This window comes from Oryctolagus cuniculus, chromosome 4 (genome assembly GCF_964237555.1).
Source record: "Oryctolagus cuniculus chromosome 4, mOryCun1.1, whole genome shotgun sequence".
Taxonomy (NCBI): domain Eukaryota; kingdom Metazoa; phylum Chordata; class Mammalia; order Lagomorpha; family Leporidae; genus Oryctolagus; species Oryctolagus cuniculus.
In genome coordinates this window covers 139366609-139394547 of record NC_091435.1, presented here as the reverse complement: position 1 = coordinate 139394547, position 27939 = coordinate 139366609, and the positions used below count along the sequence as shown (strand labels likewise).

Sequence of the window (27939 nt, the reverse complement as noted above, 5' to 3'; positions counted from 1 at the left end):
CTACTACCCAGCATAATCAGCTGGGGTCTGGTGAACAGATTAAGGAAAAAGGCTTTTAGCTGTCACACAAAACAGATTCAAGAGCAGAGCCAAACTTGACAGTTAATCTCCAAAGTAGAAGGCTAATTTGGCCTTAATCACGTGTGCCACACGTAAGTATCATCTTTTGTATAATTTGGTTTGCTATAACAAATTCATTTTTTTTTTTTTTTTTGACAGGCAGAGTGGACAGTGAGAGAGAGAGACAGAGAGAAAGGTCTTCCTTTGCCGTTGGTTCACCCTCCAATGGCCGCCGTGGCCGGCGCGCTGCGGCCGGCGCACCGCGCTGATCCGATGGCAGGAGCCAGGAGCCAGGTGCTTTTCCTGGTCTCCCATGGGGTGCAGGGCCCAAGCACCTGGGCCATCCTCCACTGCACTCCCTGGCCACAGCAGAGGGCTGGCCTGGAAGAGGGGCAACCGGGACAGAATCCGGCGCCCCGACCGGGACTAGAACCCGGTGTGCCGGCGCCGCTAGGCGGAGGATTAGCCTAGTGAGTCGCGGCGCCGGCCAACAAATTCATTTTCTTTGGGAAAGGAAACCTACTTTCATAATTATCAATTCTTTGAAGTAAAAATCCACCTACACAATCTACAGTAGTATATCATAAATTAGTCACAAAGTTTTCTCTTCTTCCACCATCACAGAAAATGACTGGTGCTAATCCTATAGGCAGAGCTTGGACTGGATGCCCAGCAGGTGAGCTCTGGAAGATTCCTATCTTAAAGCAAATGTAATTCAAAGATTACTTGTTAAGACATAAAATAAGCTGTTAGAGGTAGATAAGCTTATGAAAGAAAAAAAAAATTTTACTGCTTCATTCCAACATCATGAAAACAGTTCATTACTTTAGTAAACATAGTTATCCATTTTATTAAAAATTTTTCTTATCAGATAGAATATGAAATAAAATCAGTCTTATGAAAAATATTACCTGTTAGCATGCACTCCATTCACCTGAGTGATTACAGTAGACAGCTGACCAAGACCTAACATAGACTTCACTACACCATGATAATGAACAATCTAAAAATTTAAAATAACAATTATCACTTCAAATATATGCTGGCAACCACAAACAGTTTAACTGATACTCATCAAAAAATACTTCACTATGCCTACTTTTCATTAACAAGTGACTTTCTTGACTACATGTCAGGACCCCTATCAATGTCCTAACACATTTAAAGTAACAGAAAAAACACAGACAGCCTAGAAAATCTCAGGTTGAACTTAATGTATTTTTCCAGAGTTGGTCTAATTTTTGGTTCAAATTAAATATAAAGTTAGTGAATACAACAATTACTGAATATAACAATCTAATAAAATTTAATGTTTAAAGATTATATATTTCTCACATAAACATTAACATTCAAAGGTCATAATATTACTAGACTTGAGGCTTTAACTTAAAAGATTCTGTGATATTTTAAAAAATTGAACAAAAATTGCAAAAAATAACATTGTAAGTATGACAAAAAGCAATATTCCAAGAGAATCTAATGTAAAATAACAAATTAGTCATTCTAAACCCCTTTCCTAGCTCAACAATATACTCTCATTAGTCATTACAGCAGCTCAGTGATTCCAAGGGATTACCGCAGAGATCTACAGGTGGGTGAGTGTGAAATGCAAAAGTGTGTGTGAGATATGAAAAAATTTCTCACACTGCAGAGAATCACTATTACTAAAAAATTGATGCATAGCTTATATTTTAATAACAAATTAAATAACATAAATTTTGGAGTTATCAAAATGCATATCCTAATATAAATACACACCAAAATCTCATTCATTTGAGGGACTTCTAAGGTCACAGAAATTTGGGATTGGAAAAAACTTTTAAGATTATCCAGCACATGTCTTAATTTTTCAGTCAGTAAACTCAAGCACAGAGACAATCAAACATTTTCTGGACACACTGTGATACTGATAAAGACAGTACTGAAACGAAGGTTTTCAGAGTCCTATTCAAGGCTCTTTTCATTACATTGTTCTCTGATTACTGCTTTACCTGGTCTGGTTCTAGCTGAATAGCCCTGTCATAGCAAGCAGTAGCATCCCTCAGCAAGCCAAGGCTTTCATGTTCAAGGATTTGCTCTTTTAGAGATGGCTCTGCCTTTCGAATTGCGCTGACTCCAGCCACTCCATCTGGTTCATCCATAGCAGCATACAATTTCTTTGCTCAACAATTAAAAAAAATCATATCAGGGAAAAAAAAACACAATTAGAAACAAAACTATAAAACAACAAGTCAATGAACCACAGACTCAAATTAGGATTGGGAAACATCTATTTGATTTGGTAACATGGAGGCTACTGATTTTCTTAACAAAAGTTGCACCAAAAGAAAAAAAGACAGAAAAATCTTGTAAAAATGAGTTAACAGTGAATGGGAAGCAATGTAGAGAATATAGGGAAGACAGACAATTCTTTCAAAACTGGCTTTGAAGAGAAGCAGTGAGATGGGAAGTACCTGAAGCATAATGTAAAAGCAAGGAAACTGGAAAAAACTCAGATAAGAAATTTAGAGCAAATCTAAATGCACTACATACTCTGGTTCAGGAAAATAAATTAATGATAGTAGGCAAAGAGGGAATATTTGAAGGACTGAAACTGAGAACCCAAGCAGAAGGACTGAATTTTGACAGGACGGATTCCTTCATTAGAAACAACAGAAGAATTGGGTGTAGATGCCATGTATTTGCAGATATGGTAGACATTTAGCTTCTATTTGCCTAATGAAAGAGGAAGTGAGATCATCATTTGAGACTGATGTAGAAACAGGGGAATGAAAGTAAACTGTCATCTTGAAGAGTGGAAAAGTAGGCTTTCTAGAGAAAGAAGAGCTGAATGCAGTGCTAAAATTTCCTGTAGCATTAAAGATGTCTGAGATTATGCACTTAAAGTAACAGCAACATAAACTCCACTGTGTAATTTTTCTAAAGCAACGTTCAGTTTTTCCTATACAGACACTGGGAAGGCAGAAGGCTAACTTTATCCAGGTTTGGAATTTTATAAAAATTAGTCTAACTCAGTGGGTAAAGGACAAGGGAGCTGAGCATTTTTGTAAGGGAAAGATTTTAACCATGAACCACAGATGCAAATCTAGACAAGAAGGAACACAAAGACAGGAAAAGGCAAATAGTCATCCTGAGACACCAAGCTACTAATTTTCCCATTCTTTTACCACACTTTGTTTTTTTGATCTGCAAAGCCCATAAGTTTTGGTCCTCTCTTTAATCTCAGTGTATTAGCCCCATGTGAGCTTACTTTCTTTTCTGCTTAACACAGTCACAATATCATCACTTCCAGTTCTGGGGAACATCCGGCTTGTGGGCTACATAAAGCCAACAAAAGTATTTGGTATGATCCTGCCAACGCAAGTGCAGGTGAGACTGGAAATTCAATCAATCTATAGCAGGCTAATTTTTATGGCCCATGAATGATGTTATAAATACCCAAATGGCTGTTAGCAGAAAAGGGTTCCCCACCCCAGAATTTCACCAGCACTCTAAAGCCTAATATATAATATTAGGTTATATAACATATTAGGTTATATAATATATAACCAGTGTATCTCCCTACTTATCTAGTCCAAAATTCAGGCCCACGCTTCTCACAAGGAAAACAGTAACGCCTCGAATCATAGCCTTTTCAAGTTCTTCCTCCATAACTGCCATAGGCTTTTAGCTAAAATGCACTGGGACTTCTGCAGTTCACATCTCCTAACGACAACTTGAAAGCTCTTCTAAGATTTGTAATTTTCCTTGTAATCTTTCCTCTACAACCGAAAAAAACTGACAATTTACTCTTAGTATATACCATACTCCTTCCTGACTCAATTAAGATGCCTCTGTTTAAAATGTCTTTCCTGGGGCCGGCAGTGTGGAATAGTGGATTAAGCCATCAGCTGCAGCACTAGCATCCCATATGGGCACCGGTTCGAGTCCCAGCTGCTCTACTTCCAATCCAGCTCCCTGGTGTGCCTGGGAAAGCAGCAGAGGATGGTCCAAGTCCTTGGATTCCTGCACCCATGTGGGAGAACGGATGAAGCTGTTGGCTTCGGCCTAACCTAGCCCTTGCCATTGCAAATGATTGGGGAGTGAACCAGTGGATGGAAGATCTCTCTCCTTCTTACCCTATCTCTGTAATTCTGACTTTCAAATAAATAAATAAATCTTTAAAAAATATGTTTTTAAATCAAATGTCTTTTCTTTGTAACTATCATACATATTTAAGATATCATCTCCTAGAAACCTCTCTTTTTTTTTTTTTTTTTTTTTTTTTGACAAGCAGAGTGGACAGTGAGAGAGAGAGACAGAGAGAAAGGTCTTCCTTTGCCGTTGGTTCACCCTCCAATGGCCGCCGCGGCCGGCGCGCTGCGGCCAGCGCACCGCGCTGATCTGATGGCAGGAGCCAGGAGCCAGGTGCTTTTCCTGGTCTCCCATGGGGTGCAGGGCCCAAGCACCTGGGCCATCCTCCACTGCACTCCCTGGCCACAGCAGAGAGCTGGCCTGGAAGAGGGGCAACCAAGACAGAATCCGGCGCCCCAACCGGGACTAGAACCCGGTGTGCCGGCGCCGCTAGGCGGAGGATTAGCCTAGTGAGCCGCAGCGCCGGCCTAGAAATCTCTCTTGATCCCTGGCTCACCTACATCATTTCCCACCCCACCCCACCCCACACAGAGGGTGAGTTAACTGTCCTTTAGGACATATCAATATTTCTTTCTTTTTTTTTTTTTTTTTTTGACAGGCAGAGTGGACAGTGAGAGAGAGAGAGACAGAGAGAAAGGTCTTCCTTTGCCTTTGGTTCACCCTCCAATGGCCGCTGATCCGATGGCAGGAGACAGGTGCTCATCCTGGTCTCCCATGGGGTGCAGGGCCCAAGTACTTGGGCCATCCTCCACTGCACTCCCTGCCCACAGCAGAGAGCTGGCCTGGAAGAGAGGCAACCGGGACAGAATCCGGCGTCCCGACAGGGACTAGAACCTGGTGTGCCGGCGCCGCAAGGCAGAGGATTAGCCTTGTGAGCCACGGCGCCGGCTCATATCTATATTTCTATACCTAAGATACTGTATGAATTACATGTTTCTCTCTCCACTAATGTATAAGCTTCTAAAGTACTTGTAATCGCTTCTCGGCCTTTTGGCTAAGATCAAGTGTGTAAAGTACTTGCAAATATCTAGTGTCTAGCATAGCATCAAAAACACTCAGTAAAATGAACAACATAATAATAAAGGACTGGTAATACTAATTTTCATTACCACATTCACTATATTAATATCAGACCTGTAAAAATCCAAGGTGCTCTTGAATATTTTGCTTCTTTTCTGTAATAAACGATTCAAAGTGCATAACAGCTCTTGTGTATGCTTTGGAGCGAAACGATGCTACTGCCAGAGTATCTTGAGGTATGAGGTCTAGAAAGCGAGTAACACTTCGATAGTCTTCATAACCCACAGGAATTCCGAGATTATAAAAAAGAAAAAGACTAATTAAAGACTTACAAGATGAAACTTTAAAAGAATAAACTGAAGTATTTAAGTTCAATTTAGTTCACTATATAAATTAATTCTAAATGTATTAGGGGATCATATTTAGTATATAATTAGCAATAGGATAATTACTCAGATGGGTCTGTTCCAATTCTACATTTCTTATCTTACTTTGGACATTCATTTAACTTACTGAGCTTCTGTTTCTTCATCTATAAAATGGAAATATTAGTACCTTTCTTGCCTTCCTTACAATGTTGTGAGAATTAAATGGGAATCTATTATTAAGTGTTTAAAAGATACAAAGATGATATAAAGATACAAGGTAAGTTATCATTTATTGTTGATGATTATAAAAATACTGATGAGTAGTTACTTAGTAAAATTATGGAGAGAGCCTTCTTCTACTTTAAAAAGTTTCAAATTCTGGGGCGGATGCTGTGGCATAGCAGATAAAGCCACTGTTTGTGATGCTGGCATCCCATTTGGGTGCCGGTTTGTATCCTGACTGCTCCACTTCTGATCTAGCTCCCTGCCAGAGAAGTTCCTTACTGCTGGCTTCAGCCTGGTCCAGTGCTGGCTATTGTGGCCATCAGGGGAGTGAACCAGCAGATGGAAGACATCTCTCCCTCTGTTATTTTCTCTCCTTCTCTGTGACTCTGCCTTTCAAATAAAAAATACATAAACCTTTTTAAAAGAATTTTAAATTATTTGCTACCAACCAATTTTGTACCTGTGCTGCCACACAAAAAATGAAAATTCAAAGTAAAAGTACCTTAAGTAAAAATCCAAGTACTTTAGGATAATTTTTCAAGAGTGTTAAGAAACAAACTGAAAACTTCTAAATGAAGACAGTCCAGCTTATGAATTCTTATTTAAAACTTTTAAATGTTCATAATGATTCATACCAGAATATAGAAAATAGGAACCAAACTTCTCTAAAATTTAAATAATTAAGCTAATATATTTAAAAATAAATTACATATAATTCCTTACTGCCATTAAAATTTGTAAACAATTTCAAATTATAAGATAGGTAAAAGGTATTTTGCTTTTGAACTGTTACAAATGTCATTGTTAAAAGCTAGAATTATAACTGCAGTGCTAGTTAAAATGGAGATAACAGAATTATTTTTTGGTTTTATACTATAATTTTCATATGCAGAAATGGGAACAATTACTTAATTATTAATAAACGGAAAATATATGCATAATTAGCCATATTCCAGGGAAATATTCCCCTAAACAGATAATTATCTGTAATTCTTAGAAAATTTTAGAAAAATAATAAACTACTATGTTTAACAACAGGAATCTACGTGCCTTCACAGGTACATGGACAATAAGAGATGCTCACAAACTGAGAACTCAGTAAATGAAGGCCTCTTTAAGGACTGTAACATTGTCAGTTTTTTCAATTAGCTTCACAAAAATGGGACAAACATAATATCTCTGAAAATGGTGAGGTATTAAGAAGCAGAAGGATTATAACCATCATTTACTGCAAAAAAAAAAAATCGAAATAAAAAAAGCTCAAAGACATTAAGAGTATCCATTACTGTGTGATGAATATAATTCTTTTCACCAAATGCATATACCATAGGGGCAAATTAAATTATCAGGTGTTATTTTTAACTTTAATAAGATTCTTTTTTTAGTCATGTCACTAGAAGTTGTACACGAAAAACATAGCACAATAATAGGGATAGGAAAGTGAAGTGTATAAAGTGTAGCAAGCATGTATGGAGAACCTGCTGGATTTCAAACAGACTGAAAATATAAATGAATAAAAATAGGGATTGGTGTGTGGCAGTAAATTAAGCTGCTGCTTGTGATGGCATCCCATATGGGCTGCTCCACTTCCCACCTAGTTCCTTGCTAACGTGTCTGGGAAAGCAGCGCAAGATGGCCCAAGTAGTTGGGCCCAACATAGGAGACCTAGATAAAGCTCCTAGCTTCAGCCTGACCAGTCTTGGCCATTGCGGTCACTTGGGAAGTGAACCGATAGGTGGAAGATTCCTTCTCTCTCTGCAACTCTTCCTTTCAAATAAATAAGCAAATCATAAAAAAAAAAAAGCCATAAAATTAAAACCCCTTTGAAATTTAAAATTTAAATGTTAAAATATTTCAAAGAATATTTCACAAATCAAAAAAGACAAAGAATAGACTACCCATATACACATTCAAACACACATATACAAAATTTATATACATACACAAACATGTGGCTTCAGCCTGGCCTAACCCCAGCTGTTGTGGGAACCTGGGGAGTAAACTAGTAGACTGCAGATCTGGCTGGCTGGCTGGCTGGCTGGCTTTCTCTCAGCCAAATAAATAAATAAATAAAATTGAAGTGTTTTAAAAACTAAGGAAGGTTAAATTTTCTTTTAGGAACTTAAAGAAGGGCCAACACTGTGGCATAGTGGGTCAAGCTACTGCCTTTGATGCTGGCATTCTATATGGACATTGGTTCGAGTCCTGGCTACTCCACTTTCCATCTAGCTCCCTTCTAATGTGACTGGAAAAGCAGTGAGAGATGGCCCAAGTGCTTGGGTGCCTGCCACCCAAGTGGGAGTTCAGGAAGAAGCTCCTGGCTCCTGACTTCAGTCCAGACCAGCCCCAGCAGTTGTGGTCACTTGGGGAGTGAACCAGTGGATGGAAGATCTCCCTCTTTATGTCTCTCCCACTCTGTAACTCTGCCTTTTAACATACAGATCTTTAAAAAAACAAACAAAACTTAAAGATCCTAAGACTATAAATTCTTTTTCTCAGTGAAAATCTTATTATTATTCATTTAAAAATGTACAAAAAGCAGGATTTTAAAAAACTAATGCCTAAATTACAGAATTAATACAGAAGGAATCAATTGGTACATAATTAAAAAAAGAACAGAAGTTATAACTCACCCATTGACTCTACATTATCACTGTCTGATTTGCCCTGTGAACATTTGTCAGCATTCATTACTTGAAATTTGTGCCTTGCCCACTGTGCAAGATGATCAAGCATGGAGAACACAGTCTGTGTACTGAGCTGACACAGATCAGATGCACTGTCTTGGGTACTGATGGTCTGCTGATCGTCATGCTTTAGAACTGCCATAATTTCTGCATAAACCTGAGAACCCATTTTATGGTTAATAATATGCCTATGTATTATAATTTTATTATGACCTAACAAACAAGACTAACCATTCTAAGGCAACAATTTCCAAAAGAAAATAATATTACAGATTCATAAATTTTCTTATCCAAAATTAAACCAAAAAATTTTTAACATGTTAGTCACTAAAGAAAATATAAAGTATTAAAAGCTTTCCAGGTTATTAATTAAATGACAATAAAATTATCTGCTAAATGATACTAAAACATAGTAATATCTCAAACCATAAAAGCTAATTTCAGAGTAACTGATAGGCTAAATGTAAAAACAAGAGGATTCAAGAAAATTTAGGGAACTATGTCTATGACATTGGATAAGAAAAGGAATTACATACAAGATTTATAAAATTAATAATCCAGAAAATATTTTCAAATTTGGCACTTACATTTAAAATTTTTACACAGCAAAAAGCATAAACAAAGGTTAGAAAGAAAGCCACTAACTTGGAAAGATTTTTGCAGAATATGTCTGGCAAATTGGCATCCAGAATATATACAGAACTGCTACCAATTCATTAAAAGCTCACATACACATACGCATACACACCTCAAAGAGACAAAGGATATAAACAGACAGTTCACAGAAAGCAAGTGCAAATGGCTGAAGAACATAACTTTAGTGGTAGTAATAAAAATGCAAATTAAAATAATGTCTTTTTTAATCCATCATGTTACCTAAAATTTAAATGTTGGAAAATATCAAGCACTGGCAAGTGTGTGGAGAATGGATATACTCATGAACTGTAGGGGTTATCATAAATCAGTACAGACAAATATGCAGTCTCTAATAATTAAAATTTTAAATGCATGCACCATGAACCCTAACAGTGCTACTTTTCAGTACCTACCCTAGACATGCATTCACAGGTATTTGCAAAAGTAAGTACTGTTATCATGCTCATCATAATATCATTTATTAAAAAACAGAACTAGAATCTAAATTATAATTATAGTATTAGTTAAATAAACTATGGTACAACTACACAATGGAAGGATAATATTGTGTAGTTGTTTAAAAAGATGTGAGCTCAATATAATGTTAAAAAGAAAAAAGAATAAAAGTGAGTTATAGAACAATCCCTACAATAGGATACTATCATAAGAAAAAAAAAAAAAAACTGAACCAGTTGCGTCAAGAAAAAAAAAATCTGGAAAAAACACGTATCACAACGTATCACATTAATAGTGAGACTCCTGGGGATGTAGGGTCAGGATTGGTAGTCAAAGGGTACATTTTGATTTATTTGTATAATTTGAATTTTTACCTTAAGAACATAATATGCTACTTACACTATTAAAATATATTTAAAGGAAACTTATATATGTGGTTAAAATAAATTCCACAAAACATTATAAAATTAAAAGTAAAATATTTCCACTTCCCTACTTAAATCCTCAGGGCTTAAAATTACCCAGGAAAAATTATTATCAATAGTTTATTATATATCTGTCTCCTAATGTTTGCTGGTATACTTGGGCAAATGTAATATTTACTTTATAAGTTTCTCCAGCAAACATTGCATAAATTTTTGATAAACAGAAGCTTAGAAAGGATTTTATATGTTTTTAAACATGTACAAGAACATACATATTTCAAACATAGATTTGCATTTCCTAAAATGTAGTCTTTCTAAAATGTATTAGAGAAAGTAAAATTTTTTATGTCCAGAAACCAAGCAAAATTAATCTCTCACCTCCTGTTGATCTTCTTCATTACAACCCAACAAGACATACACTAGAATATGTGGAAGAAGATAGATGGTCACCTTGAAATCATGCTTCATCATTATGCTACAGCAGGTGAAAATTTTACTAGCAAGGTCATCCCGAACCTGTAAACTCAAATGGTTTGGGGAGAATATTTTGTTTTATACATATTATTCTATTGATTGAATGTCAAAAAGTATCACACGAGATAATTTGTCACGGAAGAGTGGGTATTCTCTTATGGAAAGAAGCACACACACTCAAACAAGAAGGATTTCACATTACCACCTCTTTAAGTATGCCCAACCGCCAGCACTGAGACCCCACCTGGGCTGGCAAGTACCTCATCCTATTACAGCTTATTTTTCAATGTGTCACATTTTATTACAGATTAACTTTCCTAATTATAGTATATTTTACTTTATTAAGATAGCATTTTGCTTTCCTGATCTGACAGATAAGGGAATGAACCAAAAAGTATCAACTGGGCCAGCAGAATAAGATTCATATTTTGAATAAGTAATAAACAATGGTCATAAGCTATAAGAAAAAAAACACTGAAAATTGAATTTTCTTGAATATACATATTTCAAAACATGTTATATGCTATCAATAATTTTTATTTTGTCAATTAAAAAATAAATAACTTGGAGTTAAAACCAAATTTTTATTGGTACGATCTAAGCTTTATCAACATTACTGATTTTAAAGATTATTTCTTCAAATATAAAATCTTCATGCAAAACAAAACTAAATAGAAGAATCCAAACCCAGAAATAGTTAATTTAATAGAATTCTATATTTACACATACTTCAGTGTGCCCATGAAAAAATGAAAGAAAATTTCTTCTAATTACCAGCTACAAAGCATTATAAAGATATTTGTAAACACTAACAGAAATGTGAATTTAAAACAAAAGGTGTAGGGGCCAGTGTTTTGGTGCAGTGGGTTAAGCAGCCACTTGTAATGCCAACATCCCATACTGCAGCACTGATTCCAGTCCCAACTACTCTATTTCTGATCCAGTTTCCTGCTGATGCAGCTGGGAAGGCAGCAAAAGATGGCCCAAGTATTTGGGTCCCTACTGCCCAGGTGGGACCTTGTTCCTGGCTTCTGGCTTAGCTCTAGGACCTGGCTATTGCAGTCATCTGGGGAGTAAACAAGCAGATGGAAGATCTCTTTCTGTCTCTCTCTCTCCCTTTCTGTCCCTCTTTCAAATACATAAGTAAATAAATCTTAAAAAATATTTTAAGAGGTCTATATTTCAAATATGATTTAACTTAGAAAACAGAATATCCTTTCTCTGTAATTGAAATCCCAGAGGAAAGAACGGGCCATCAAAGAAGGAGGTAACTTTCTCTGAAGGGAGGAGAGAACTTCCACTTTGATTATGGCCTTGTCTAAATAAGGTCGGAGTTTGTGAACTCAAGAGCCTTGGCAGCTCATGACAAGAGCCGCGGATGATTACTGACATCATAAATAAGAGTGTCAATTGTTAAACTAACAACAGGAGTCACTGTGCACTTGCTCCCCATGTAGGATCTCTGTCTTAAATGTGTCGTACTATGTGAATTAACGGTAAAACTAGTATTCAAACAGTACTTTATACTTTGTGTGGGTGCAATCTGTTGAAATCTTTTTTTTTTTTTTTTAATTTTTTGACAGGCAGAGTTAGACAGTGAGAGAGAGAGACAGAGAGAAAGGTCTTCCTTTCCGTTGGTTCACCCCCAAAATGGCCGCTACGGCCGGCACTGTGCCAATCCAAAGCCAGGAGCCAGGTGCTTCCTCCTGGTCTCCATGCAGGTGCAGGGCCCAAGCACTTGGACCATCCTCCACTGCCTTCCCGGGCCACAGCAGAGAGCTGGACTGGAAGAGGAGCAACCGGGTCAGAACCGGCACCCCAACTGGGTCAAGAACCCGCAGTATCGGCGTCGTAGGCGGAGGATTAGCCTAGTGAGCCGCGGTGCTGGCCTGAAATCTTTACTTAGTATATGTTAGTATATTAGTATATTAGTAAACTTAGGTTTATCTTCTGTATATAAAGATAATTAAAAATGAATCTTAAGAATGGGATGGGAGAGGGAGTAGGAGATGGGATGGTTTGCAGGTGGGAGGGTGGTTATGGGGGGGAAAAAAACCACTATAATCCAAAAGTTGTACTTTCGAAATTTACATTTATTAAACAAAAATCTTCTAAAAAAGAAAACAGAGTATCTTTTTTGTCCATCAGACATGTAAAAATTTCACATTAGAAAAACATCAGAAATAAATCTGCTTTTCCATGAAACTTGATTTTTTAAAAAGATTTATTTATTTATTTGAAAGGCAGAGTGACAGAGAAGGACAGACACATAGTTGAGAGAGAACTTTCCATTTTTGGTTCATTACCCAAATGCCTGCAACAGCCAGGACTAGGCCAGGCAGAATTCAGAAACCAGAAACCCAGAAGCCTGTACATAGGTGGTAGGAACTTAAACACTTGAGCTATATATAACCTGCTGCCTCTCAGGTATATCAGTAGGAAGCTGAATTAGAAACACTGAGTAGCTGGGACTCAAATCAGGCACTCTAATATGGGGTATGGTTGTATGTGTGTCCCACTCAGAGGCTTAATCCACTGTGCCACAATGCCTGCTCCCTCTCTCAAAAGAAATTTGATTTTTGACTTTTAAATTAAGATGACATGTCTTATTTTAGAAATCTCATTAAATGAAAATATTTTTATGATGTAAATAATCCTTATTTTGCAAAATAAGAACCCCTGATACAGCATTTATATTCTTTAAAATAGTATTACTTTAAAATGTAAAATGAACAAACATCATGTAATAGGCATTTAGAAGACACAGAGACAGATCTCTCATCTGCTGGTTTACTCTCCAAATACCTACAACAGATGAGGCTGGGTCAGGCAGGAGCTAAGACAAAGGAATTCAATCTAGGTCTTCCACTGGGTGGCAGGGACACAATTACTTGAGCCATCACTTTCTGCCTCCAGGGTGTGCATGAGCAGGCAACAGGAATTGGGAGCAGAGCCAGTCTCAAACCCACATACTTTTACATGGAAAGTAGGCAACCTAAATAGCAACTAATAGACCAGGCACTTCCCCCTTTACGAACACACTAAGAACGTGACAATTTCCTCAGTAAAACAATTACTACCTTTTCACCTAAAAACTACAGCAGAGATATTACTATTAACAGTAAACATTTTTTCAAAAATTTCCACCATTATCAGCACAAATAATTTAGTGCCTGCTGTGGGTACAATACATTCAAATGTTTTAATTTCCTTTAGAATTTTGGGTCATTTAACAAATTCTAAATAGGATTTTCTTACCTTTGTTATAAGATAACCTGCCCAAGATGCGGACCATTCTGCAAAGTTATTACCTAATTTGCTTAAGTAAATTGGTTTCTTTACTCCAGACCAATCTGTTGACTTTTGAGAACTCTTGTATCTGTAATTTAAAAAATTTATTATAAAGTTATAAATATATATAAATAAACACATATATCTGCTTAGAACTTGGACATTAGTAACAAATATAAAAAGTATATCAATTCCTTCATTAAGTACCCTAATATTGCTTTGCTTTTATTGTAATCTGGTTAAGACACACTTTTCCAGTATCCTTCTAAAGGCTAGGGATGGAAGTCATTCTTGCATACTCTAGCTACTTCTGAGGATGTAAGCCTGCCTCCTCTTCCTCAGACCCTTCCAATTCCATTCTTGTATAAGAAACATAGGTTCCTTTGAAATTCAAGCAACCAGGTATACTCCACCACTCCTCATTGTGGGCGTTTATAAACTCATTACCAATGAAAGTAACGGTAGTACATTCCTCTATGTTTTTCTTTCTTCCTCCAGTATTACTATCATCCTGAGAGACTTCAACAGCTGGCTGCACCAATCAAACTAAAAAAAAAAAATGTTGGGGCCCATGCTGTGGCATAGTAGGTAAAGTCACACCTGAAGTACTGGTATCCCATATGGGCACTGGATCAGGTCCCAGCTGCTCCACTTCCGATCCAGCTCTCTGCTATGGCTTGGGAAAGCAGTGGAAGATGGCATAAATCCTTGGGCCCCTGCACCCATGTGGGAGACCTGCAAGAAGCTCCTGGCTTCAGATCAGCGCAGCTCTGGCCATTGTAGCCAATTGGGGAGTGAACCAGCAGATGGAAGACCTCTCTCTCCCTGCCTCTCCTTCTCTCTATGTAACTCTGACTTTCAAATAAATAAAATCTTTAAAAAAATGTAATGAATTTTTCCTAACTCAATTATCAGGGCTTCCGTACTAATCCAAAGAATTTCTTCACTTCCTAAATCAACTATTTACGCATTTTATTGTAAGGCCTTAATTTTTGAAATCTCCAGTTCTTTCACCCAGTTCCTCCAACACACCTGCCCTCTCTCACTGAGATCTTCTGTCCCCTGACAATGTTCAACTCTATTGATTTATGATACTATCCTTTCTTGACCTCTTTCCCTAACCAGCTTAGTCTCTATGTTCCCTCACCTCCAGTATCCCAACCTTGCATAATCTAAATGTCTGACTTTACTGAAATGATACTCACATTACAGTACTGGTAGATGAAACTCACTAACCTCCTTATGAGATTAGTGCTACTAAATAATCTTAATCTGAAACATCAGTGGGCATCTATGTTGCCCAGAAATCTTGCTAAGTTTTCCTTATTACTTCTCTCTTTTTTTTTTTTTTTGACAGGCAGAGTGGACAGTGGGAGAGAGAGACAGAGAGAAAGGTCTTCCTTTGCCGTTGGTTCACCCTCCAATGGCCGTCGCAGCCGGCGCACCGCGCTGATCCGATGGCAGGAGCCAGGTACTTATCCTGGTCTCCCATTGGGTGCAGGGCCCAAGTACTTGGGCCATCCTCCATTGCACTCCCTGGCCACAGCAGAGAGCTGGCCTGGAAGAGGGGCAACCGGGACAGAATCCGGCGCCCTGACCGGGACTAGAACCTGGCGTGCCGGCGCCGCAAGGCGGAGGATTAGCCTAGTGAGCCGCGGCGCCGGCCTCTCTTTTGTTTTCCATAGGGTCTATTTCAAATCATCATTCTCCTCAAATCATCTAAATCAACTCCACTACCATTTTCAGTCAATAATACCACCTCCAATGATATAGTCCACCTCAGAGAAAAAAAGAAACCATTTTCCCCATAATCAAATCTGTAAACTTAGTTGGATTCCACTCATCATTTTATCTTTCTCCATTACAAAGAAAGAGATATCACTCCCTCTAGATCTAATTCCCCATCAAATCCATGGCTCTCCAATTCTGGGTGCTCCTTAGGGTTCTTATTACATCGACTATTGCTTCTCTCTCCTACTACTTCAACATGACATTTTCCATTTACTCCTCTGCATTAACATTTAAGTAAACATGTTCAAATAGTTCTCATCTTAAAACTACAGGTGTATAGAATTTTTTCAGAAAATGGGTTCTTTGAAATGAAAGATTATGGAAATGACAAATATAATAAATACTCTATATCCCCAAATTATACACTTCACTACATTCTAAGTTTTTAAAAGTTGAAACACCCAATAATCTCCCAGCTAACCATCACATTAAACCAGGGGAAAAAAATCAAATTTAAGTCATCACAAATACAAAACTTGAGATGATTATATGAAGTTTAATAGTGAATTTAGACAATATTAGGAGATAAACCAGGTTCTGCATAGCCACATCCTGGTGTTTTCCCTTTTAGTTATTACTATAGCAAATTTTGAACTGTAGTTAATTGAGTTCTAAAAATTCAGTCTCAGGGCTGGCACTGTATCACACTGGGTAAAGCCACCGCCTGCAGTGCTGGCATCCCATATGGGCTCTGGTTCCAGTCCCAGATGCCCCACTTCCAATACACTTGTCTACTACGGCCTGAGAAAGCAGTGGAAGATGGCCCAAGTCCATAGGACCTGTTTTGTATGAAATGCTGAGTTATGAGGTTTGCTAATAATTTTATGTCTTGGACTCCTTGATTTGTACAGCAAAGGGCCTGCAGAAATACAGAATTTCTTAAAAGTATATCCATGTTTTTTCTACTTTGAAGTTATACTCTATACTCTCCTTTAAATTTTTATAATTTAGGTATTTATTTACAATCCTTAAACTTAGTTTAAAGGATGGCTATATTTGGGAGATTGAATTTTTAAAGATTTATTTATTTATTTGAAAGGCAGAGTTAGAGAGAGGCAGAGGCAGAGAGAGAGAGAGAGAGAGAGAGGTCTTTCATCCACTGGTTCACTCCCCAAATGGCTGCAATAGCTGGCTGTTTTCACAATTAAGCTAAAGATTCTGTTACCAACATCTGGTAGAAATATAAAGGGTAAATTAATTCAGTTATTTCTTCTTCCCATTTTGATTTTTAATTCTCATTCCAGATTCTTGTTATCTAGAAGGCAAAACATTGTTGAAATAAAGAATTTTCTATAAAAAATATACAGATGCTTCCCTAACCCTTTGTATGAAGGTTGTCAGTTCTGTTATTGTTAAGTTTTAATTTATATTAATAAATTTATATTTGATATATATTTATATCAATCCATAATGAACATTGATATTAATAAATGAATCTCATAATAATGCTGGTCACAAGATAAAAAATTATCTAGCAAGTAGACATGCATATCTCAGGACTTTCATAAGGAATTTAAGTCTGGGCATTTTACTGTGATTCAAAGAAGTTAATTTATCTAAGGTCATGTATCTAATAAACATATGACCTGATTTACCTATATTATAGTTTCTAACTAAAAATGATTTAAAATTCTTTTTTGGTAAAGATTCATTCATTTATATGACAGGTAGAGTGACACAGAAAGTGGGTAGGAGAGAGAGATCTTTCACCTGCTGATTTACTCCCCAAATAGCCACAATGGCTGGGGCTGGGCAAGACAAAGACAGGAGCTTGAAACTCTATCCAGATCTCCCAAGTAGGTGGCAGGAGCCCACATACTTGGGCTATCTTCAGCTTATTTCTCAAGTGCATCAGAGGGAGCTGGTTCAGAAGTGGAGCAGCCAAGACTTGAGGTGGTGCTCTGATACAGTATGCCAGCATCACAGGTGGCATCTTAACCCACTATGCCACAACACCAGCCTCTAATTTTATGAAGTTTAATCAATTGTAACAGTTACTTAAATTGAAAAACATTATAAAATAGTTTTATTTTTAAGATTTATGAATTTGAAAGGCAGAGTCATAGAGAGCCAGAGGCAGCATCAGAGAGAGAGACAGAGAGAGAGAATCTTCTATCCACTGGTTCATTCCCCCAAATGGCTACAATGGCTGGAGCTTAACTGAACCAAAGCTAGGAGCCATGGGCTTCTTCTGGGTCTCCCTCGTGGGTGCAGGGGCCCAAGCACTTGGGCCATCTTCCACTGCTTTCCTAGCTGCACTGGCAGGGAGCTGGATAGGAATGGAGTAGCCAGGACTCCAATCGGTGCCCATATGGGATGCCAGCACTGCAGATAGTAGCTTTACCTGCTACTCACTATGCCACAGCACCAGCCCCAGTAAATAGTTTTTTTAAAAATAAAGGGAATGGGAGTCAACAGGGTACCTTCACTGAAGAGATTCACAGTCCCTTTATATTGTCTCTGGTCCAGTCCCTATTGTCCCACTAATTCTTGTTAATGGATGAATGTCTCACAGCCCTAACAGGGAGGGACAGTCTAAGTAAATTAGGGACCTGAGTAATCTTCTGTACAATTGAAGAAAGCCAAAGTCATACCCTTGCTGTATGTCATCCCAGACTTTGCAGATTCTCATGTGAAGAGACAGATCTTCAGGTTAACCCACAAGTTCAGGCCTCACACATACTTGGCTGGGCATTAAAAGTCCACCTGATTATTATTAAACATAAAAACTCCTCCTGTCAATTCCTGTTTGCCTTTAAATGGTTTAGCAAACATGGTGTAAAGTAACAATTCTGCTACCACAAGGATTTATAGTCATCCCTCACCTATTTGACCAGGCCCTTGCAGAAGACATAAAGAACCAATCTCTGAGGAATGCAGCAAGAGAACTTAAAATGTAAATGATTTGCTAGTCTGTTCCACCACCCAAGACTCCAGTTTTGGGCATCTGAATAGCACCCTCAACTTCCTAACAGAAAATGGCTACCAGAGGTCCAAGGAAAAAGCACAACTGATCATTTGGGAGGCAAACTATTTAGGGCTTATTCTCACCTGTGGGGAACAAGCAGCAAAGAGGATACAGGACATGCAGCAAATCTGTACTCCTACAACCTTAAGACAGCTCAGGGCATTTCTTGGAATAACAGGTTATAGAACCCTAGGTATGGCGAAATAGTAAAACTCCTATATCAAGCTCTCAAGAGTAGGCCATAACAGGAATCCCCCCTTTGGGAAATATAAGGAAACATAGCCTTTGTCCAGTTAAAGGCTGCCAAACTCAGATAAACCTTATCAGCTATATGTCACTGACAGGCAAGGATGTCACTGCAGGAACAACTGGAAGTATTTCAGAAAATAAGATCTCTATTAACCTCTCCACTGAATTAGTTGAATTTAACACTCGGATCATGGCCTACCTCTTCATCCTCCAAAAAAATCAGATCAATTCTTTGGCTGCAGCCATCCTTCAAAATATTCAAACCTTAGACATGCTAAGAGCTGTCCAACAGGGTGTCTGTACCTTGCTTCATGAAGAGCCTTTTTGGGTCAATAAAATTGGACAGGCACAAAATCATACTCAATATTTCTTGGATAAGGCCAGACAAGTCCAGGTCCAGGACAAACAGGATTGGAATTTCTAGCCCAACACTGGGTCATGGAAATCCTGGTTGTTGCATCTCTCTTCTCCTAGAACTCCCATGCTCATATTACTTCTCTTTGGACCATGTGTCTTTAATTCACTCATTTGTTTTGTCTAAAAGAATGCAAGCCATCCAGCTCCAGAAGATCATGAGGCAGGGTTTCCAGCCTATCCAGTCAGATGCTGTGATCAGTCCTCTAGACTGTCAAGGACAGTTTTTTTCCAGGCCATCACCAAACACCATAGGACAATCAGCAAGAGAATACTTATAAGTAGCTCTGCACTCATATACCATCTCAAAGAAGCTACCAAGGACAGACCTTTACCCATTCTATCTCTGCATGGTTATGGGTTATTTCTCTTGAGGGGGGGATTGATAGGTAGGATGTTAGACATTAGTCTATATGCGTCAGAGGGGCTGAAGAAGAAAAACAGGAATTTTGTGTGGATGAAATGAGGGATATTTTGATAAGATTTTAAGCCTAAATTCACAGTGAATGAATATACTATATACCATAGTATATGAATATACTAAAAATACCTTTAGTGTTTAAAAGCTATCTCAAAAGCAACATTAATTTTTACAAAGCTAAAAATAATTTTATTACAATAGTTTAAATGAGTCTACATACCTAGTATTTAGATGAGGTTCCAGTATTTCCCGAACATGCTCAGGAAATCTTCTCCATAACTGGTGACCTGGGCCATCAGTCTGCATTTCTCTACAGTCATAAATAGCAAGCAGCTCCTACAAATACATACTTTAATTTGTAAGTCCATAAAAATCAGATAAATCTTTTTTTTTTTTACGATTTATTTATTTATTGACAGAGTTTACAGAGACAGAGAAAGAGGGAGAGAGAGAAAGATCTTCCATCCACTGATTTACCCCCCAGATGGTCACAACGTCCAAGCTGGGCTGAGCCAGGCCAAAGCCAGGAGCCATGAACTTCTTCTAAGTCTCTCACATCGGTGCAGGGGCCCAAGCACTTCAGCCACCTTCCACTGATTTTTCCAGGCCATCAGCAGGGAGCTGGACTAGAAGTGGAACACTCAGGACTAGAATCAATACCCATACGGGATGCTGGCATCACAGGCTATACCTTTCCCTGCTAGCCCACACTGCCAGTCCATTTTTATTCTTGAATATTTCAAATGTTATAGTAATAAAAATAGATTTGGGTCCACTTTATGTCCTTCACACATTTATTCCAATGCTTGGAATCATTTAGGAAACTTACTTAGGGCCACAAAGCTGAGGCAGTAGTTGAATATGAAGCCAGTTTATTTTCCATGGATAATATATATTGAAATATAAGATTAAGAGTTATATGGAGAAAAAACTGAAATTTCCAAATCTGCAGAATTTGATTCATAGAATTTGATCTTTTCAAATTATAATGAAAGGAACTATAAACCAACAATAGTTTGGGGGTGAATGCTGTGGCTCAGTGGGTTAAAGCTACAGCCTTCAGTGCTGGCATCCCATATGGATGCTGATTTGAGTCCTGGTGACTCCACTTCCGATCCAGCTTCTTGCTAATGCACCTGGGAAAGTAGCAGAGGATGGCCCAAGTGCTTGGGCACCTGCACCCATGTGGGAAACCTGGATGAAGCTCCTGGCTTCCACCTGGCCCAGACGCAGCTGTTGCAGCCAATAGCGAGAGAACCAGTGGGTGGATTACCTCTCTCTGCCTCTCCTTCTTTCTTTCTTTAAGTCTACTTTCAAATAAATAAATAAATCTTAAACAACAACAACAAAAATTTTAAAAATCTACAACAGTTTAAAGCCTTGACCAGTGCTGTGGCACAGTGGGTTAAAGCCCTGGCCTGAAGCGCCAGCATCCCATATGGGCGCCGGTTCCAGTCCCGGCTGCTCCTCTTCCGATCCAGCTCTCTGCTGTGGCCTGGGAAAGCAGTAGAAGATGGCCCAAGCCCTTTGGTCCCTGCACCCACGTGGGAGACCTGGAAGAAGCTCCTGGCTCCTGGCTTTGGATCAGCACAGCTCTGGCTGTTGCGGCCATCTGGGGAGTGAACCAGTGGATGGAAGACTTCTCTCTTTGTCTGTGCCTCTCAATAACTCTGTCTTTCAAATAAATAAAATAAATCTTAAATAAATAAATAAATAAAGCCTTGAAATTATCTCAAATTCTAGACATAAAACATTGAGCTTAAAATTCTGAAAATATAATACAAATGTTAAAGATTGACTTAGGCTAGAGATTATATAGTTATATGTTACTTCCCTTAAAATAAAACAAATAGGGTATGAGTATTTGCTTCAGCAGTTAAGTCGCTGCTTGACAAGATGCCTACATCCCTTATCATAGTGCCTGGTTCAAGTGCTAGCTACTTCACTTCCAATGCAGCTTCCTGCTAATGAGCACCCTGAGAGGCAACAGAAGATCTTTAAGTACTTGGGTCCCTGCCACCCATGTGGCAGACCTGGATGGAGTACTGCGTTCCCAGCTTTGGCCTGTTCCAGTCCTAGAAATTGTGGGCATTTGGGCAGTGAATCATTGGATGGAAAAATCTCTCTCTCCGTCTCCCCGCCCCCCACCCATCTCCCTCCCCACCTCTCCCTCTTTTTCAAATAAAATAAAAATAAATAATTTTACTTTATTTTAATTAAAGATATTTATTTATTCAAAAGACAGAGTCACAGAGAGGCAGAGGCAGAGAGAGAGACAGGTTTCCATCCATTGGTTCACCTCCCAGATGGCTGCAACGGCTGAAGCTGGACTGATCCAAAGCCAGGAGCCAGAAGCCAGGACCCAGGAGCTTCTTCCAGGTCTCCTATGCAGGTGCAGAGGCCCAAGGACTTGGGTCATCTTCTACGGCTTTCCCAGGCCTTGGCAGAGAGCTGGATCAGAAGTGGAGCAGTTAGGATTTGAACCGGTGCCCATATGGGATGCCAACACTGCAGGTGACAGCTTTACCCACTACACCACAGCACCAACCTCAATATATAATTTTAAATAAATACAAAAATGGGGTTCTATAGATGAAGGGAAAAAGCTTTGTCTCTAATATCGATCTTCAAAATAGGACAAATACATTATGCTGTTAGTATCTTTCAACATTCTAAAAATGACTAGTTTAGGGCCAGTACTGTGGCATCGTGGGCTAAGCCTCCGCCTATGGTGCCGGAATCCCATATGGGCCCTGGATTCCAGTCCCAGCTGCTCCACTTCTGATCTAACTCTCTGCTATGGCCTGGGAAAGCAGTAGAAGACGGCCCAAGTCCTTGGGCCCCTGCACCTACATGGGAGACCCAGAAGAAGCTCCTGGCTCCTGGCTTCGGATAGGTTCGGCTCCAGCTGTTGCAGCTACCTGGGGAGTGAACCAGTGGATACAAGCCATTTCTCTCTGTCTCTCCTTCTATTTGTCTATAACTCTACTTCTTAAATAAATAAAATCTTAAAAAAAAAAGGAAAATGACTAGTTTAAATCTCACTCTTAAACATCTAAAAGTGCTATATAAAATACATAATAAAGTAATGGGGGAAATGTGGAGTCCTAAAAAAAATACCAGTGATTTTCTAGTGTTCATAAAACATAAGCACTGTCTGGCAAAATATGTACTTTACCCACCTATGCTGAGTATTTTTAATAAAAGTAAGCAAATATACAAACCATTTAACAAGGAGTAGCCAAATTCCATTTTCATTGAGCTGTTTAAATGAAAATTATGAAATGAAAATTTTATTTTTCTGATTTTTGGCAGTTTCTCTAACAGAAGCCCTCTAAATCACCAATAACACTTAGTATTCCGGTGATTTTTTTTTTTTTTTAATTTCAGGACTGTTTACACTGTTTAAAGCTGTAATATCCCTATGGTTGTAGACACTGCTTCTTATTTCACTGAGAAAATAAACAACCAGAAGAGACCTTCAGGAGCTGGCATTGTGGTGTAGCGGGGTAAGACACCACTGCAGATGCTGGGAGCCCACATCAAGAATGCCAGTTGGAATACTAGTTACTCCACTTTGGATTCAGCTTCCCGCTAATGCACCTGGGAAGGCAGCTGAGGATGGTTCAAGCACTTGTGCCCCTGCCTCATGTGGGAGAGTAGGATGGAGTTCCTGGCTCCTGGCTTTGGCTTGGCCCAGACATGGCTATTTCACCCATTCGGGAAGTGATCCAGAAGATGGAATTTATGTCTCCATCTCTCCCCCATTCCCTGACACTCTTTTTTTTTTTTTTCTGGAGTGACCTGTATTAAATGCTAATTATAGGTACAATAATTTAAGAATTTAGACTTAATTACTGGTTTCATAATAACATAGAGGACAGTGGTCACCTTGATAAGAGCAATTTCAGTGTAATTCCTTTTTTTGTTTTAAAGATTTATTTTATTTATTTGAAAGACAGAGTTAGACAGAGGTAGAGACAGAGACAGAAAGAGATCTTCTATTTTCTGGTTCACTCCCCAAATGGCTATAACTGGCCAGGGTTGGGCCAGGCCAAAGCCAGAAACTGGAACTCTGTCCAAGTCTCCTATGTAGGCGTCAGGGGTCCAAGGACTTGGGACATCTTCTGCCTCTCTCCCAGGCACGATATCAGGAAACTGGATCAGAAGTAGAACAGCCAGAACTCAAACCAGTGCTTATATGGGAGTCCAGCATCACGGTTGGGGTGGCCATTTAAGCAACTGTGTCGTGATGCCAGTCCCAGAATATTTTCAGGAATGTGTGTGAAAAGACGACTTAGAGAAATTACATAAACTCTTTTAGGAGTGTTAGTTTCAAGGAGAGCAGAAGAAAGAGATAGCTGGGGAGAAAAGAGGAGTAAGCGTGGGAAAAATAACTGTTTATGTTGCTTGGGGACAGGTCATTAAAGGAGAGAGCAATATAGAAACAATATAATAATATTTTAAATAGGCAAAGAGATTTGTAATGTTGTATACAAGTAGAAAGGGCAGCAGTTCATCTGTAGTAACAGTAGAGTATTGATTACTGATATTGCTAGCCTTAGATGGATGTGAGGGTGGAAGATGTGAATGTCCTTTTAAAAAATGTTTTATTTGCTTACGTATTTAAAAGATAGAGTGTACGAGGCTGGTGCTGTGGCGCAGTGGGTTAAAGCCCTGGCCTGAAGCACCGGCATCCCATATGGATGCCAGTTCAGGTCCCGGGTGTTCTACTTCGATCCAGCTCTCTACTATGGCCTGGGAAAGCAGTAGAAGATGGCCCAAGTCCATGGGCCCCTGTACCCATATGGGAAACCCGGAAGAAACTCCTGGCTCCTGGCTTCAGATCAGCACAGCTCCAGCCTTTGCGGCCATCTAAGGAGTGAATAAGCAGATGGAAGACACTCTCTGTCTCTACCTCTCTCTCTTTCAACTAAATAAAATAAATCTTTAAAACAAAAATAAATGAATTACACTTAAATTGCTCTTATCAAGATGACCACTGTCCTCTATGTTATTATGAAACCAATAATCAATTCTCAATTCTTAAATTATTGTACCTATAATTAGCATTTAATACAGGTCACTCCATCCTTTTTGAAACACTTTCTTGTCTTCTAGAAGACCACATGATCTTATCTCATTGGCAGCTCCTTCTCAGTTTTCTTATTCCCTCATATCCTCACCGACCTTTCATTGTCCAGGCTCAATTACTGGAACACTTTCTCTCCCATGATCATCTCATCTAGACTCACAGTTTTAAATAATATCTCTAGGGGTCAGTGTTGTGGCACAGTGGGCTAAACTGCCACTTGCAACACTGACATTCCATTTCAGAGTCCTGGCTGCTCTACTTAAGACCCAGCTCCCTACTAATGTGCCTGGGAAAGCAGCAGAAGGTAACTCAAGTACTCGGATCCTGCCACCCACGGGGAAGACCCAGCTGTAATGCCAGCCCTGGCCATTGTGGCCATTTCAGAAGTGAGCCAGCAGATGGGAAATCTCTCTTCCTCTCTGTCACTCTGCCTTTCAGAAAAATAAACTTTTAAAAAAATTCTCTACGATAAAATCCTCAAATATTTATATCTATAACCTAGACTTTCCAACAAAATCCAAACCTGAATATGTAACAGAAACTTTCAAAGAAAAAAGTAACATGTAAAACATCAAAGAAATATTTATCACATGCATGATAAACAAAAAGTTAATTTCTATTATATCTAACTAGGTCTTAAATATTAATAAAAACAAATCAACATCAAGAGAAAAGTGGGAAAAGATCACTTAGAAAAAGTTTCAAAACAGCAGAAAATACATAAAAGATGCTATAACACTCTCATAATTAAATGAATCAAATTAAGATACCATTTTTCACTTGTCACATAAAGGAAGATTAACCATTTTTGTGAAAGGCAGGGTTGTCAAAAGAGTATAAACTAGGGCCAGTGTTGTGTAGCAGGTAAGACTGCTGCCTGCAAGACCAGCATCCCAAATGGGTGCTGGTTAATGTCCAGTCAACTCTACTTCCAATCCAGTTCCCTGCTAAGGGCCTGTGAAAAGCAGCAGAGAATGGCCCAAGTGTCTGGGCCCCTGCTACCCACATGGGAGACCCGGATCAAGTTCCTGGCTTCTGGTTTCAGCCTATCCCAGCACTGGCTGTTATGGCCATCTGGGGAGAGAATCAGCAGATGGAAGATCTCTGTCTCTCCCTCTCTCTCTGTAATTCTGACTTTCAAAATAAAAAAATAAATCTTCTTCTTCTTTTTTTTTTTTTTTTTTTTTTTTTACAGGCAGAGTTAGACAGTGAAAAAGAGAAAGACAGAGAGAAAGGTCTTCCTTTTCCCGTTGGTTCACTCCCTAAGTGGCCGCCACGGCTGGTGTGTTGCGGCCAGCACACTGATCCGAAGCCAGGAGCCAGGTGCCTCCTCCTGGTCTCCCATGCAGGTGCAGGGCCCAAGGAACTGGGCCATCCTCCACTGCACTCCCGGGCCACAGCAGAGAGCTGGACTGGAAGAGGAGCAACCGGGACAGAGCTGGCACCCCAACTGGGACTAGAACCCGGGGTGCTGGTGCGGCAGGCAGAGGATTAGCCTAGTGAGCCGCGGCGCCGGTCAAAAATAAAAAAATAAATCTTTAAAAAAAAGTTAGAAGTCAATGAAATTTTTTGATAAAAATCTATCAAATATAAATTCTGTATTTGTTCTGAGACACTTTAACTTCTAGATATCTATACAATTACTATAGTCAATAAGTACTCAGAAATATGCTTATGGTGCCTTAGCAAAACACTGAATATAATCTAATTGTCTTAAATAAGTTTATTAAAAAAATATGGCACACAGATATTTAATATTATTCAATCACTGAAAGGAGTGAATTAGAGATAAATGTACTAACATGTGAAATTACCCACAATAAACTGCTAAACACAAAAGAAAATCAAATTACAAATCATAAATCATGATCTTTCTTTGAAGGAAGAGAAATATACTTCAAAAAGTCTGTAGAATGATGGGATTAAAAGATAATTTTAGTGCAAAAAGTTTTTGAAATCCATGTACAGTTTGTTCATATAGTGAACTCTTCCATAAAGTTTTGAAATTCCTCATATTTGTATATACATACAAAACTGCAAGTACCTACAGGTTATACTTTCATACTCTAAAATGTTTGCCACTAATATTACTTTGATAATAAGAAATAAAGAGTTTCATAGACAAGTTTACAACTTTCTCACTAGAATTCAGTAATGTAAAGTCATTACATTTATGGGAGGTAAAGCCAGTAATTACTAAATATTTTCTTACCTGAATGGCATAAGCAGCTGAATCCTGAGCTCGGCTGTTATCGGCATATGCAAGGTAAGCTCTTGTTAGCTCCATCAATAAACCATAAGCAAAGTTTGGGTCTTCTACATTAGTCTTAACAAAAACAAGAAACATTTAAGTGAAAATTGGTACACAAATCTTTTAAGGTGTTTTATGCCTTACACTGTGAATCTATCGTAATTGTCTGAGTGAATTTAGAACAAGGATAGAGAGGTTCAAACTAAGTTTGGTGCCAAGGCTAAAATACAATCTGTAGCTAAGAAGCCAAAATTTAAAGCTTTTTAGGCTATTTTTAAAGTGTATCAGAATAATTTGACTCTCATATTGTTCTGATAATTTGTATTATTTTTTAATTCTTAAAAAGTAAACTGAATGAAAACAAAGGCCAACAAAAAAGAATTTCCTGTATCAGTATTACTAGAAACACAGTTTTATAAAACTTTGTTTTATAACTTTGTCAAACAAATGGTTAAGAAAGCTATGGGGATGGGGGCTGGCACTGTGACAATTTGGGCTAAGCCTCTGCCTGCAGTGCCAGCATCCCATTTGGGTGCTGGTTTGTGTCCCGGCTGCTCCTCTTCCAATCCAGCTCTCTGCTTATGGCCTGGTAAAGCAGTGGAAGATGGCCCAAGTCCTTGGGCCTCTGCACCCACATGGGAGACCTGGAGGAGGATCCTGGTTGCTAGCTTCAGATCAGCTCAGCTCTGACGTTGTGGACATTTAGGGAGTGAACCAGGGAATGGAAGCCCTCTCTCCGTCTCTTCCTCTGTCTATAACTCTACCTCTCAAATAAATAAAATCTTCAAAAAAAAAAAAAAGAAAAGAAAGTTATACTGGGCTGGTGCTGTGCTGTAGTGGGTTAAGCTACCATCTGTAGTATCTCATATAGGCACCAATTCAAGTCCTGGCTGCTCTACTTGTAATTCACATCTCTGCTGATGTGCCTGGAAAAGCAGCGGGAGATGGCCCAAGAATCTGGGCCCGCACACCCA

General features: G+C 38.7%; 1 protein-coding gene and 1 long non-coding RNA gene across 5 annotated transcripts in view; one reads left to right on the top strand and one right to left on the bottom strand.

Moving 5' to 3' along the window:
* The window catches only part of ATR (ATR serine/threonine kinase), a 124915-nt gene that overhangs the window by 46114 nt on the left and 50862 nt on the right, over positions 1-27939 (bottom strand). For all 4 annotated transcript variants that reach the window (XR_007924529.2, XM_051859026.2, XM_008266276.4 and 1 more), the window contains 8 exons: positions 26927-27040; positions 19840-19955; positions 13744-13864; positions 10390-10527; positions 8441-8651; positions 5329-5486; positions 2052-2216; positions 972-1063 (listed from right to left, as the gene is read on the bottom strand). Coding sequence is in view for 3 of the 4 variants with exons in the window: in XM_051859026.2 (XP_051714986.2) it covers positions 972-1063; positions 2052-2216; positions 5329-5486; positions 8441-8651; positions 10390-10527; positions 13744-13864; positions 19840-19955; positions 26927-27040 (1115 nt within the window). In the remaining variant the exon portion in view is untranslated. The remainder of the gene's footprint in view (positions 1-971; positions 1064-2051; positions 2217-5328; positions 5487-8440; positions 8652-10389; positions 10528-13743; positions 13865-19839; positions 19956-26926; positions 27041-27939) is intronic.
* LOC127493941 (uncharacterized) lies at positions 28-3431 on the top strand. Its single transcript, XR_011388180.1, has 3 exons — positions 28-152; positions 685-736; positions 3332-3431. It is a non-coding gene; the product is annotated as an uncharacterized lncRNA (long non-coding RNA).